General features: G+C 35.8%; 1 protein-coding gene across 1 annotated transcript; it reads right to left on the bottom strand.

Moving 5' to 3' along the window:
* Positions 1-9,188: 9,188 nt before the first annotated feature.
* Positions 9,189-15,501, bottom strand: GMNC (geminin coiled-coil domain containing). The gene is made up of 5 exons (XM_053564642.1): positions 15,487-15,501; positions 14,770-14,944; positions 13,101-13,189; positions 12,110-12,226; positions 9,189-9,981 (listed from the first exon to the last, which is right to left on the bottom strand). Exons 1-5 carry the CDS (start codon positions 15,499-15,501, stop codon positions 9,361-9,363), a joined length of 1,017 nt encoding a protein of 338 aa, XP_053420617.1. The 3' UTR covers positions 9,189-9,360.
* Between the last annotated feature and the right edge of the window lie 606 nt (positions 15,502-16,107).

Here is a 16,107-nt window from a genome sequence, read left to right as displayed (position 1 = left end):
CGGGTTCAAACCCAGCCCCGGCCAAATTGCAACAAAAAAATAGCCGGGCGTTGTGGCGGGCGCCTGTAGTCCCAGCTACTCGGGAGGCTGAGGCAAGAGAATCGCGTAAGCCCAAGAGTTAGAGGTTGCTGTGAGCTGTGTGACGCCACGGCACTCTACCTGAGGGTGGTATGTGAGACTCTGTCTCTACAAAAAAAAAAAAAAAAAATAGTCAAAATACATAAATAGAAGTTTCTCAAAAGAAACATGGTGAAAAAACAGATGAAAAAATTCTCAGCATCACTAAGCATCAGATAAATGCAAATTAAAACCACAATGAGATATCACCTTACTTCTATTATAATGGTCTTTATTAAAAAGTCCCCCAAAATAAATTTTGGCATAGATGCAAAGAGAAAGGAACACTTATACACTGTTGATGCAACTACAAATTATAATAGTACAACCACTATGGAAAACTGTATGGAAATTCTTCAAAGAACTAAAAGTAGTTCCCACAATCTCACTACTGGGTATCTACTCACAGGAAAATAGATCCTTCAGTGGAAGAGAAAGCTGCACTTGAATGTTTATTGCAGCCAAATTCACAATTGCAAAGATCTGGAATCAACTCAAGTGCCATCAATTCAAGATGGATTAATAAAAATGTGGTAAATGCATACCATGGAACACCTCTCAGCTATAAAAAAGGATGAATTAATGTTCTTTGCAACAATTTAGATGGAACTGTAAGCCATTATCCTAAGTGAAATATCTAAAGAATGGTAAAATAAATAGTGCACATACTATTATATTGAAACTAACTGATAAGCACACGTGTGTACAGAGGGAAGTAAAACTCCATGAAAATCAAGCAGTGAGTAGAGGTAAGGGAGAGGAAAAGATAGGCAAAAACCTACCTAAAGGGTACAATGAACACTATTTGGGTGATGGGCACACTTATAGCTGTGGTTCAAACATTACAAAAATGATCCATGGATCCAAAAATATTTGTATCCCACTAATATTTTGAAATAAAAAAGAGTAGCACCCCAAAACATAAATTGACGTATATACAAATAGGTTAACTAAAGTAATTTATGGCATTTTTTTTATTTTTTAGGCTTTATATATTTATTTGGTAATTTGTGACTTTCTGATAAGTACCTGATCATTGCTGAAGAGTGATGCATACTAATTCAAATTTGTTTTACTATACTTTTGAGTTCCAGTTCATCTCAAAAACCTACTCTATTTTTCTGTTCAATTAAATTTTTTATTCTTCATAACCGTTTGTGAGTGGTGTATTGGAACACCTCAATTCATTGAAATATTAAGGTCAACTGACTTTGTTTTTCCCTTTGCCTAATTTTGGCTTTGCTGGGCTGAATTATTACCCTTTCCATTTTGCAGTAAATATCATTAGATCACTTTTGTCTGAGTCCAGGTGAGTTTTAAAAGTTAATAACTTAACTGATTGGACTGAAAATTTTATAACTGAGCTGCCTTTCCCAATGTGGATTAAATTTGTGATTCAAACAATTTTATAGGGAAGTGATGGTCCATTCTTGACACAATTTCTACTTTCCTCTTTTTTAATTGGAGTACGAGTCTACCTAACAAGATAAAACTTAATCAATTCTTATTCATGGTTGCTGCTTCCCTGGATAATATGACTGGACATTGGTGCCCTTTATGTGGGTGACATATATATATTTCTTCTGTATTGTGGATATATGCCTTGGTTTGGTTACAATAGTTTTGAATTTTGTCTATTGTCGAACATTTTGTCTACTTTTATAGTTGTGACTCTATAAATATCATACTTTGGATAATAAATTATATGATTGTGTTCTTTGTGGTATACATTTGCGGGATTGTCTAGGATTCTGAAGAACTTCTACACGGAACAGCCCCTCACTTTAGTTCACACCACCAAGTGTCCACACTAGACTCTCTTGTAGCTCAGTCCATTGCCTAGAGGACAGTTAGGGTAAAGTTTGATGTCTCACTTGCAGTAGCTTCTTTGTGTTTTATCAATCACAAGAATTCTCTTATCTTAGAAAATGTTGGGAGTCTGAATCAACTTTACTGTTTCCTCCTTGCCTGTCGCCATTTTCCTCCAAGGGGGAAATTTCCTTGCCCTTCTTTTTTTAATGGGAAAAGGTTTAGTTAGGCTCACTGTGTGTCTCGTTTCCTGAAAAGAGGATGGCTTCTTTACATTCTCCCCGGTCCTCACGTTATCTGTGCAGTTAAAAGAACCTAGAATTTTTAAACAAAAGCTTATGGCTATGAATCGAGAACAGCTAGTAACTTCCATTACCTCTACTTCCTGTAATTCTAACTCAATATCTAGTCTCTGACATCGTCTGCCATGAATCTTTTCCACCTGCCAACTTGTAAACTCTTTTAAGACATGGGGCATAGTCTCTAATATAAAATCCCATTTTGAATATAACAAGAAAACAGTGAAAATTTACTGAAGTTAATAAGTAGAAATATGTATAATTGATTTGAAAGTGTTGCATTTTATAAAGTGCGGAACTTTTCACTCAAGAATTAAATTGAAATGGATTTTTACTCTATGTGAAGGTCAAGGTTGAAAATAAATGACAAAATCTTAACATATGCATGGTCCTTAAAAATTAAAAGATTATGTCCACTGTACTCTAGCCAAAGTGACAGAGTGAGACTCTGTCTTAAGGAAAAGATTATCTCACAAAATATGAAATATATAGGGCAAATATTAGTATCTCCTTTTGCAAGTGAATATATTAAGACTGAGAAAGGTTAAAATAATTTCTAAAGTTGTACAGCTGGGAGTAGAGAAACCACTTTTGAACTCAGTCTTTTTCTGTAATGTCACTGTGCTATAAGAAATGGGAGTGTAAATCTTTGTCTTCTAATCGACTGACATGAATAAACCCAACAATTATTTCAGATATCAAACCATCTTCAAAAAGGCCATGTCCAAGGTCATTAGAAGGATGCTATTTCCATTCAGAGGTCGAGTCTTGGTCTACTGCCTCTTATACTTTCATTTTTGCTAAAAGGATGGATCACAGGGTATCTGATTCATTTTTTATCATTTCAAAGGAAAGCAGCATGTTACTTAAAATTATTGTAAAAGTTTGGAGTGACAATAGGAATGGCTGGGTTGGACTAGTCATATTTCTTAAAGGAAAGGGAAGAAAAGGCTAAGTCTCCGGCAGCAGGGTGCTCCAGCTCCCACGGGAGGCTGAGACACCTAGGTGTACATCCAGCGCTGCTGACTGTTGAGGTCGGGTGTGGGGCTGTGCAGAAGCCAATCACAGCATCTATCCAGAATGACTCCCCTGTGGGTCAGAGATGGAAGAAGAATTTTGTGGCTTCTGTGAGTGTCAAATCCCAAGAGAACAAAATGAAATGGCCATGTTTTGGTCTTGTGCCTGATTGTAAGGAGGCATTCTGACTTCTCACTATACACAACTTTAGGGCCCTGAGGGAGCATTATCTTCATAAAGTTCCTTAGATAGTCAGTCTTCATCCCAGAGGGGCTAGTCATTTGGTATTAAGGGCTCTTTTATCAAGAGAAATTACCTTGAAACACCTTTTCTATGCCTTGTAATTTCAGATTATAAACTTGATGTAGAAAAGAGAATCAACAACAACAATATTAAAAATATCTGCTGTGTCTCTACAAAACTATCATTTAACTTCTGATTTCCAAAGTGGGAGGGTGGAATGATTTCAGTGTGTAGAATTTGGGCTCAACATTATAAATACGCTAGTTACTATTTTACTTTTCCTTACAGTTACACCTTAAAAGGTTGATGGGAAAGTGAGTAATCCTATTACTTGAATAAGTATACAATTTATTTTCTGTATCAAAGGAGGAAGAGAGAGAATTTCATTAGATTGTTTATACACTGCTGCTTTAAGCTCTAATATTAGCAGTAGTAATTGGGAGAGAAATGTATTTCTCTTTTAATTTATCTGACTCACTGACCACTTGTTCAGAAAGCATATTCATACTTTTGACCAGGAAAGGCTGCTTCTTTCATACAACTCTCTGCCTCCAAATGTTCTGAAATGGTTTTCAATGTGTGCAAGGCTCTCTTTTGAAATGACAGAGTATGATGTAGATCTCTTGGAAACAATCCCTGTTAGCAATCATGGGATTCCTGAGTGCCAGAATAGCCTTCTGTTGAAAGTAAAACAAAGATTAAGGATGTCTCCATACTTCCAAGACTCTATTTCAGAGGCCTGTAGTAATCTGTAGTAGCCTGGTGACTAAGTATATTTTCTGTTTCCAAACACTATCATTCATGTTATAGCAGAAAGGGCATTGGACCTAAAGTCTGTGCCAGAGTTTACCTTGGGCCCTAATTACTTATTATAATGTACCCATGTAACACTTAGAACCAGTTTTCTCATCTTTAAAATGGAAATCAAGATGTTGAGCTCATTTTGATAAGATGTTGGCAATAACATATATTGATTATATACATATTCAAGTTGTCATTTAAAGTGAGGTAGGTTTACAGACAATTTTCTCCAAGAAAAAAAAATCAAATATCCTTATAAGGAAATTAAATAAAATCCAGGTTATCCATGACTTGTAACAAGAGAATCTCCATGTAGATGTGGGTTACCAGCCTATCATGTAAGTCCCAAACCATGTTCTCTTGATTCTAATCTTCTTGATAAGAATATATGGCTTATCTACATAGTGGACTCAGGAAACTCCTGTACAAAATTTTCATTTACAGACACCCTAATATTTTTGTAATTTCTTGTGGTGTGACTGGGACCAATCTGGAACATTTTTATGAGGCTTTATCCATTTTGGGAGTATTATATAGATGGGAAAGGATAAGGAGACTGTTATAAAACTAAGGAATATTTTATGAGATGTAGCTTGGTCTACAAGCTCATAGAACTTGTCTCATCCTGATTTCTGGCATGTTTTTTGTGAGGTGAGCACTATCTTAGCACCATTTAAGAATCCATTCCTGATCATAACCTTCCTTGAAATCCCAAATCTGATTCTCACCAACTTTCCTTGAGCACATAGATTTAGCCACACTGAAAATATTAAATTTTTGATTACGAGAGCCAATTACCCCCTTACTTATTTAATATATTTCTCCCATTTATAGCAAATTTTTTATCTATGTATGTATGTATATATGTACGTATGTATGTATGTATGTATGTATGTATGTATGTATGTATGTATGTATTGAGACAGAGTCTTATCCTATTCCCAGGCTAGTGTGCTGTGGCGTCAGCCTCGCTCACAGCAATCTCAAACTCCTGGGCTCAAGCCATCCTCCTGCTTCAGTCTCCCAAGTAGCTGGGACTAAAGGCCCCCACCACAATGTCTGGATAATTTTTCTACTTTTAGTAGAGATGGAGTTTTGCTGTTACACAGGCTGGTCTCAAACTCCTGAGCTCAAGAAATTCTCCTGCCTCCCAGAATGCTAGGATTACAGGAGTGAGCCACCACACCCTACCCACGTTATTTTAAACATATATTTCATCTTTATATCCTCAGCAAATCCTGGCATGGGCTACATATTTCTGTTGATTAAATGCCTCAATTGTGAGTACTACTATTATTTGATATGTGGAAGTTGAGATGCATTTTTTTTCTGTGACACCAACTTTATAGCATACATGGGCATAGAAAACTTTTTCCTGTATGTTGTTCCAGTCACTTAAAAATGATTCTAAAATAAAGGCCAAAAGTAGTACTAAATAAATTTTTGTCATTTGTTTATTAGCCATAAATTTATTACAAAATTGACTATAACATATAATTGGAAATGTTTCAAATCACAAAGAAATCATATCATTTAAAATATTGTGATAAATTATATTTTACCAGTGTAGAATAAATGAATTAACAGTGGACATCTGGTTTTGTTCACATAACAAAAATATAGACACAATATGATAAATATGGTAAGAAATACACTTGCACAATATATTTGTAGCTTATCAACCAATTCTATTTGGTATAGTGAAAAATAAAAAAAATCAAGCATTTAATATTTAACCTCATATGAATCTTTTGATAAACTAAAACACAGGTATAATTGTATTTCTGACATTAGGCATGAAGTAATATTTATCAAAAATTATGGCTACGTGTATTAACTCTATACTTTCCTCTGAACCTGTGCCATAGATCAATTGTTGAATCCATCTACCATATTTCAGAGAAAGGACTGTTTTCTTGAATTAGATCACATAAAGTGATTCTTTCCATTGATAACATTGTTCTTTTTCTTCACATTTTTCAAAATTACAGATTAGGATCACTGATGTATTAGATAACCCCACTCAATAAACATTGCCTGCATAGGTGGGGCTTTCGAATTGTCCTCATTTTCTAGATACTATTGAGACAAAAATATGATTTACTCCCAGATGATCAGAGGACATTAGAGATTTCATCAGATTTTCAAAGTTGATACTGGACTCTAATTTTTATGTAAGGTTAGGCAAATGAGTGCGGTACTCCTAAGGCACCCCACTTGATAAGCCACATGACATTTCATGCCCTCCTGGAGAAGGGAAGGAACCAGTAAACCCTCCATGCTAAAGCTTTGACTGTGGTCAGATACATCATCCAACAGAGCTGTCAATAAACATTAAGATTACAACCCAGGAGAAAACAAAATTTGTTATTAAAAAATGTTATGTACACTAGAATAATGGTCATCACAATCACAAAAATACTTAGTTCTTATCTCCCACTTTATCTTAAGAAATATTAACTGTGGTTTACTAGAGAGACATAGTAAAACCATAAAAGTTAAGGCATTTACTCAGCTCAAAGAAGTTTTAATTTCTCAAACATAAAAAAATGATCTTCTATACATAATTTAAATCAATATCAAATGTTTATAGACATGATTGCAAGAATATGTGGCGATTTTTCTTCAATATTACCATCCATGATACAAGCCAGAACAAATTATAATTTCCCCAAATGTTCTGCAATGTTTTTAAACCAGGTTGAGATCAAGTTTTATTTATAAGCTATCAAAAGCTATGACATTTTATGTGGCTTTGTTTTATATATCAAAGGCATTGTGCCAAGCCCGGGTGTTTCCTCATGGTATTTAACACATGATAAATCACACAAAGAATGCAAAATAAATATTTATTAATTGATTAATTTTGTTCTATAGCTTGTTAGATTTTCAAAATTGGTTATATTGCTTTCTCCATTACTAACGTAGTAAAAAGTACAATCAATTCTAATTTTTACATTTCTTATTGTAAATAGAAATAAATTTCACCCACCAGGGGCACAGATACTAGAATGTAAAGGCACATATATATATATACATCTACTATTTTTGTAGACAATGGATGTGTTCTATCTCTTCCTAAATTAGGAAAATATTTCAGAATATTGATAATTACTATCTTTGATTCCTCTACTTGAATTATTAAAAATAACTGGCTGGTCGTCACAAAACAGATTGTTTGCTCACATTAGCAAAGTGAAGCAAACCCCCCAACAGCAACGATAACAAAAGCCATCTCTTTGTTAGAATGACTCCTAAGCTGTACACTGGAAATCTGAGACACTGGTTGTGAGAGATCACTTATTGAAAAGTGAAAAGAGAAACATGGGAATGGGTTTCAACATGGCAGATTTTATCATTAACTGAAATTTGTCCCCAAAAACACAGGTGTACATCTCAGATCTTTAAATTACTCTGAGAATGATTGGGAGCTTGATGAATAGCAGAGAAGTAGAATGAGCATTAAAATGGTGCATTTTACAAGGGTACATGTCAAATCTACTAAGTGTAGAGTATAAATGTCTTAACACAATAATTAAGAAAGTGCGGTGAAGGCTATGTTAATCAGTTTGTTGCAAGTATTTCAAATTGTATATAAAACCAGCACATTGTACCCCATAAATACATTATCATACACAGCTATGATTTAATAAAAAAATACATTTTTAAAGTTTAGAAACAGTTAAATCCTTGATGTCAGTATTTGAATTAAATTTATGCACATTTATTTAAACATTAATTCAAGTTATTTGCACAAAGACTGAATTAACCTGAGAAATGGGCTATTAAGCATTAGAAAGGAATAATATGATCAGAGCAACAATTTCTAATTTTAACTATAAATGAGTCACATTTATTTTTTATTATTCATTGTTTTATTATTATATATTATAATATATTAAGATAATATAATATTATATTATTTTGTTTATTATTATATATAATATTATAATATGTAACAACAATATATACAAAATGCACCCTTTAATAAATGCACCACTTATTATTGTATATAAAATGCCCAGGTTGGTTTCAAACTCATGAGCTCAGGCAATCTACCCTCCTTGACCTCCCAAGTGCTGGGATAACAGGCATGAGCCACCGTACCCAGCCAAATTGTTCTTTTTTTTTAAAGTAGCAAAGGAGGGAAGAACAGCTTCATATTTCTCTGTTCTCTTCATATCTAATCACTGCAGTGTCTATCAAATTGAAAGAGAATAGTGGGCATTCTGACAAGGCTAACGTGGTATCTCATTGTGGTTTTGGGTAATTTCAGGTGATAACTTGTATTATTACCATATTCTCCCAAAAATGTTCTTGCTTGAGTCACGCTGGTGAATGAACCAATGCCAGGTGTTTGCAAAAGCTATACACCATGGGACATTTCAAAGAAGCACTAATTCTCTTAAATTTTTAAAATTTATCAGTGGGTTTGCTTATGAGTAGAGTTACTGTTGTTTTAAGAGATGCTTTGCTAATGCCACCGTGTGACATTTAAGTATTTGAACCTCCCTAAACATAACATTGCCCCATCCACATTATGTCTTCAGTAGTACCAGTGATGGGCAGTGATACATGTATTTACCCGACCCGCACCTGTTCCAACCCTCAGTAGTAAGCACTTGAAGTAATAAGAGGGCTCATTCTAAAGACAGTTTTCAACGATAAAGAACAGAAGAGGGAGAGAAATAAAAGTGCTGTGAACATTTCAACTGCTCCATGAAAATAGGAAACCTGGTGAAATGGTTATAATTAGAAAAGTACACACGTCTCTAGGTCTTCAAGGAATTTACAAGCGAATGAAAAAGACATCTTCAAACAAAGGGAAAGAAGAAGTCACCAGCAGGTATGAGCATGTAAACAAGTCTAATTTAGGTGAAGAAAGGACAGACATGTTTCCTCATGGATTCTTGGAAGCCATTCCCCGCAGATGTAAGTGGGCAATTGGAATGATGTTTAAAGTGGCAGGAGACGGTCTAAGGAATAGCTTCTGTGTTCCACCATAGTCAGGAACAAGTGCAAGCCGGGTCTTTGTAAACAGAATTCTCGGCAGTGCTTTGTGATGGAAGGATCACTAAGACTGCTTAGGGACCCATGTAAACTTCCAGCCTCCCTCCTCATCTCGACGCACAAAAGCTTGTCCCTGGTGGAAGGAATGAGTTTTCACGTTACAGTGAGGGCTCAGGGATGTGGAAAAGGCCATCTCTGTCTTGTTCTGTGACACATTAGCAGTATAGTAAGGAAGATTTTGCAGCCCCACTGGGGGATTTGAAAGTTGAGAGAGGGAGTGAAAATCTCCCACATGAATGGCAGTGTCATGTAAGGAGGCTGTTCTGTCACCCCCATAGTCAATCATCAGATCCTCCCTGGGGACATTTTCATAATCAACTCCATCATCTGGAAAGTGAGAAAATGTGCTGGAGACTCTTCTGGGCTCAGAGGACAGGGCACTGTAGTTAGCTGACAAGGTGTCATCGATGGTGTTGAGGTCTTTTAAACCAAGTGTTTGAAGGACCCAGGGATCCACCGGGGGCCCAGCTTGGTCTTCACAGTTAGCAAATTCACTAGAGAGATTTCTCTTGGCATTTTTGGGATGGGGAATTTCAGCAGGAGGATATCTTTTCTCTTTGGGTTTCCTCTTCCCCTTTCTGAATTTTCCACATACTTTGGAGAACTCATCGAACGACAGCAATTTCTAGGGAAGTCATATTTGAAAATTATAGCACCTTCGAATATTCACTAGCTACCTTAATTATTTAGAAAAAGTTGAATAAATTTCTCATTTTTCATCCACAAGCAGAACGGATTGCATTCGTTTGTTTATAAAGTAAAATCTATAATGACAAGGTACTGCCTGGAAATTTTAATTCATGTTTTTACTCTATTTTTTAAAAGTTGACAAAAGCAGGTGGTATCTTTAGGATTTCAACTCAGGGAAGTAATTATGATGCTGATGATGATGATGATGATGATGACAAAAATAGCAACTATCATTTACAGAGTTATCATATATAAATAAACTATCATATACCATAATTTATGAATTATTGACTATATGCTTTCTCTCATTGGATATAGATGTCATTAAAACTTTTATAAATGAGGGAACTAAGGCAAAAACCTATTTGTGACTTGCTAAGGATCATGCAGCCTACCAGGGGAGGGGAACCTATGACCCTGTAATTACAAAATTGTTTTATTTTTTATTTTTATTTATTTTTTTGAGACAGAGTCGCACTTTGTTGCCCTCCATAGAGTGCCATGGTGTCATAACTCGCAGCAACCTCAAACTCTTGGACTTCTGCAATTCTCTTGCCTCGGCCTCCCAAGTAACTGGGACTACAGACACCTGCCACAATTCCCAGCTATTTTTTAGAGATGAGGTCTCACTCTTGCTCAGGCTGATCTCAAACTCATGAGCTCAGGCAATCCATCCACCTTGACCTCTCAAGTGCTGGGATAACAGGCATGAGCCACCGTGCCCAGCCAAGTTTTTATTTTATTTTTTTAAGTAGCAAAGGAGGGAAGTGAACCTTCATATTTCTCTGCTCTGTCCCTTTTAATAAAAGGATTTTATTTTGTAAAATTTGTATGCAGTCAAAGGTCATGTTCAAGGATCCAGAAGGCCACATGTGGCCCCAAGGCCGTGGGTTGCCCTAAGCCAGTGGTTCTCAACCTTCCTAATGCCACGATGTATTTTCATTGTTACAAAGGGGTCACGACCCACAGGTTGAGAACCGCTGCCCTAAGCCATCTGAATCTAGATAGAACCTCTGATTTAAATATTATACATCGCTTCCTCTTATTTCATTAACTTCAAAGCATTTCTATGAGATATGTTATTTATTATATTATTCTAACTCCTGGAAAATTGAGACTGATTTTCTGATTGAGAGCAAGGCCTGCCTAATTAACATCACAATAATTACGTAAATGTCCTTTTTACGAAATGATAGTTGGAGTTAGCAGCCCAGGTTAATAAATGTAAGTTAATAAATGTGTTCCCTTTTTAATAAAGCTAAATGAATTGGAAAGTTATTTAATACAACATCTTTTCTTCTCTGAACTGTTATAATTGGTAATACAGCAAGAAGCTTCATCAATTTAGATTATATAGTATCATAAATGTAACTTGTCTAGATGTCTAGAAGTGAGGAAAAGATTGATGATAGAAGCAATAACAGTAACATAATGACAAGTAGGTAATAAAAAATTGAAAAACCAAAGAAAGGAGGGAAAAAAAGACTATAGGCAAGCTATTTATCCTTGAGTTAGACATAGCTCTATTTAAAAGTGTAGGGGAAAAACGCAAATTAAACTGTGGATGCCTAATTGTCAGTCAAGAGACCTGGGCTCCAGCCATATTCTTAGCATTTTAGATCTGGAAAGATTCAGACGATTTTTAGCCCATCCATTACAGGCGAACATAACCGAGGCCCTAAGCGAGGGCAATTTCCCTAAAGTCAAACGGATAATTAAACTGTCTTTCAGACCTGATTCCCACTTCAGGATTTCATCCATCTTACAGCCTTTTGATGAGCTTCCGTTGTCTCAGCAATTCCCTTGACTAGCTTTTGATTCTTAAGCCATTCTTTTTGTAATTTATGGCTAACGTCTGCAATCCAGACACTTCCAAGAAATGATACATAAACATTCTTGTGAAAGTGCTATATTTCCCTAAGAAAAATCCATCTATCCTATAAATACCTATCAAGACACGCTGTTTAGCACACTTCTTGCATTTAATCAAGGACTTAGTTTTACATAAATGGTCTCTTTTCTCAAATCACTGCTCTATTCTCATAAGTGAGATAGTTACATACCTTAGCCTTTTCTTCAAGACATTTAACCAAAGCAGAATTCAGGTATTGCCTGAGGTGATTGTTCTCTTCATGTAACCGAGCTAGTTCTTCCTCCTTCTGTACCAGAGTATCCTGGAGCTGCAGAAAGCAGACAAGGGTGAGGGCTCTTCCACTATATTGACTTTGGAACCTTATATTAATGCCACTGCTCCTCACCCTGCTTAAACCTGATTATTCTTCTATTTATTTTGTGAACACCACAAACTCAGGGAGCCCTAGTCCTCAGAGATCTAAATGAAATCTACAGCCCCCTAACACCTGATTGTTCAGATATGTGTTTTGAATTTTAAATCATTGTGAATTGTTTGACAAGATTATATGACTTTTAAAATTGTAACCACAAGAGAATCAGGTAAGTATGAAGAAAAATGAGCTGCATGCAACTGTTTAAATATAGAAAAAGTTGTTTAGAAAGGTTTTGTTGGACATTTTCTTTGCACATTCGAGAAGCAAAATAAATAAATCAGAAGAGGTGAGTTGGCTTCCTTCCCCCTCAGACTGATCTCTCTGCTAGATTAAATTACTCTTCAGAAGCAACAATAAACAAACTTTAAAAATGAAGCAATCGCTGTAAAAACTCTTATAGTTGTCATCCCTTCCTCCAGTACTAGTTATGCTTAAAGGTTCCAAATACTAATACAGTCATTATATCATTGGATCATTCCAACAACCCTCTGAAATAGGAAGCACAAGTACCCTAATTCCATAAATGAGGAAAGGCAGGATTCAAGAGGTCATGAAGCTAAAAAGTCAAGAGTTTGTCTGCAGGTCTTCTGAGAGCACCTTTGTTGTTTTTCTTTTCTGCAACATTGATCACCTAACTTTGATCTCTCTGTGGATTCTAACTGAATCAAAAGGAATTTCAAAAGGGAAAAGAATCAATGTGACCCAGAGGGTGGACTCAGTGGAGAATAGACTGCAGGGAACTTGGCAATGTTCTCTCTATACATACCTGTTTATTTCTGTACAGTTGAGAGGAAAGTTGTGCCTCTTCCCATGAACATGAGTCCAGAATAGGAAAATTTGAGCCCTGGGATGATTCTGTAAAAATATCAAATGGGTAACTAAGAAAATACCTGCAGTTTGTGTACGTTAAAGGAACTTACCAAATGATTTCAGATAGTTTAATAGGTCAAATTATCTTTCTGGAAAACTGCTATCGTTTCTACACAGGAAAACAAAATCTCTAATGCTTTCAGAAGAGCCAAGTCAGCTGTGAGAGGCAAATATTTATACACTATTTATCAAACTGGTGAAGAGATGCATTTTTTTTAGAAGTAAGGGGTCACGTTCTTTCCTGATATATGTATTCCTGATGGTTAAATTAACAAAGACTGTCTCATTTGTATCATTAATTCATTCAAATAGTTATAAACTTCTCCTTTCCCGAACATTATAATTCCACTATGTTTTTCTGATTTTTATTGCCTCTCCTACGTTTTAGCATTGGATAATATCACTATAGTTTTTGTGACACTTTATAATCAAACCTGATTTTGTGATGCTACCATTTTCCCAGCCAATTTTAAATTTATTCAGAATTTCATGGGGTAAAATTTTTTTTTTTAATATAATTTGGATCTTGCTTCTCTGAAGACCTTCAGGAAAAGTTCAAAACTGTGCCTGAAACTTACTTATTTCAACTGTTCTCATTTGTACATTTGGTAGCAAGCGATACCTGTCAGTACCTTTACTTTCTTTTCCTCATCTAGTATAGTTCTGACTCTTGCCTTACTTGACCTGAACTGCTGTTACTCAAATATTTTTGATTAAATTGAAATGATGACTATGGAAACAAGAATACATTTTTATAAACAGTTTAGGTTCAAATTCTTGGTCATTTTGTCATTGCTATTGCTTGTAGAACAAAGCAAAAACAGAACAACTTCCTGCCTGACGTAAGTGTGTCTTAATATTTTGAGATTTTTTTTTTTGCTTATTTATTAGTATCTTTTCTCAAACAAAAAAAAAATCATGCAGCAGAACCAGCAGTACAGATATTTAATTCTGAGGTGTTTGAGAGTATTTCTAAAACCATGAGTGTTAACACAGAAATTCCTTTAATATTTATAAGCACGGTTTACACAGCTACAGGTCAAAATTAATATGTAATTTTCCACCAATGTTACACTTTCCTCCAAAGTTGAAGTCTTTTTTATGTAAAAAAGAATCATTTTTCCATTCCTAAGACACTATTCATAGAATTTCCTCTATAAAATGAATGATCAAATTAGTATTTCTTGCTTTCCTCTCAAAATAAAGGAAACTTTCCTGAATTCCAAAAGAAATGCTCTGATTATCTTGATTCTAAAAGCGTTCTGCTAGAGTTTTGTTTATCAAATTTTGATTCAGACCAAAATCCTTCAGTGAGCTGGGAATCTCCAAGTACTGCAACATGTAGAAAGAAATACATATTTTCCAGTGGACAAGAGATAGAATACCATTTACACACTCTGGAGAGTACTTTACATTCATGGCTTTGAAATTCAGGAGTCTTTGGATTTACTTAAATTTTCCATAGCATCCCTTCTTTTACAGAACCCCAGCCCATAATGCTTTGCAGTCAGGGGTGCTGGAAAAGGGGTCCAGACCTACCAGGAAAGCAGAAGAGCAGAACTTACCCTGTGCCTGTGGTGCTTGTTGGGGCTCTCTGTTGTCCAGGAGACCAGCAGCCCAGAAAGAGACCCAAGTATCCGTGGAAACGTCAACACTAGATTCTGAAGTTGTAGTGGAATACGCACAATTATAGCTCTGGTCTCCTACAAAGTACTGGTCTTGGCAAGGCAGAATGGTGTTCTGTGAAATTCAGGGTGGGGGGTCGGGTGTCCCAGGAGATAGGGTGATGAGGATTTGCCGGAGAGGAAAGATGGGAGAAACATACAGAAATTACATGCAGTGAATAATAAAAACCAGGAAAGGGGTTAACTATAGATCCATATTAATTTTTGAGTGGTCAAATTATAATTACTAAAAGTACATCAACTCCTTGGTTTACACAGCAATTTTCTTAGGCCTTCTGAGCAAAGAAAAGACTAGTATTGGATGGTCCAAATTTGTAAATATCCAGGACTATTCTCTGTTACAATACCTGGTACACCTAATAGGCTACCCAGGCTCTAAGTAAAAGGAATGCCACTTAATGATTCAAAGACATAAGAACTATTTGGTTCTGTCTGGCAAATATCTTAATTATATTCCTAATAATCTTGAAAGACAAAGACCCCAGAAATCTAGAGCTGGAATCAGCAGTTTATGACATAATATAGGCTAACCTCCTCATTATAATTTTTGAATCTTTTACTGCCTTATTCCTTCCTTCCTCCTCCACCTCACCTAACAAGCTGCTGGATCATGGTGATTGATTATAAATGGTTTATTTTGTCTATCTATCCATCCATTTATATGTGTCTTAGAGCTGTAAGTAAATTTTGCTCCCAACACTGAGCATAGGTACATGAGGTTGCTCTATAAATACATAATCAGGGCTGAACAAGCCTATCAGCAAAGACAGCAAGCTCCAGTTCTCTCCATCCCCAGGGCTGGGTGCCCTTCCAAAGTTGTCTGGCCGTCACTGAGTAACCCACAGGCTTTCTGCGCTGTGTTCTGATCCAGTGGACACTCTACACCCTCCCCCACACCCTCCTGAAACATCAAACTCTAAAAACACAGTCTTTCCAAATGTCCAAGCGGGGGTAGGTATGCAGCCTTCCTAGGTTAATTTGTACAATAGCCCATTACTAATTATTTGTCAATGTTTAATCAGGTAAAAGCCATTCATTCTAGCAGAGCCAACTTTGGAAAAACCCTTTCTGACCACTACAAGTCTTGTATTGACCTGAGTATTTTGTTGAACATAACATAAACAGAGAGAAAACAAAAAGGAAAAAAAAAAAAACTAAGTCAATTAAATCACATACTGTTAATGTTCCCTGTAAGTTCAATTTTGAAAAAGTCCATTT

The sequence above is a fragment of the Nycticebus coucang genome, chromosome 16 (genome assembly GCF_027406575.1).
Source record: "Nycticebus coucang isolate mNycCou1 chromosome 16, mNycCou1.pri, whole genome shotgun sequence".
NCBI classification, from domain to species: domain Eukaryota; kingdom Metazoa; phylum Chordata; class Mammalia; order Primates; family Lorisidae; genus Nycticebus; species Nycticebus coucang.
Note: the sequence above shows the minus strand (reverse complement) of the source record. Positions and strands in the feature narration are given on the sequence as shown.

What these genes read in the sequence shown, in the direction of transcription:
- GMNC (XM_053564642.1), bottom strand. An exon ending in ACAAGCACCACAGGCACAGG is followed by an intron (nt 13,190 to 14,769) that starts GTAAGTTCTGCT and finishes ATATTTTTACAG; the next exon opens with AATCATCCCAGGGCTCAAAT. An exon ending in GTCTTGAAGAAAAGGCTAAG is followed by an intron (nt 9,982 to 12,109) that starts GTATGTAACTAT and finishes TGACTTCCCTAG; the next exon opens with AAATTGCTGTCGTTCGATGA.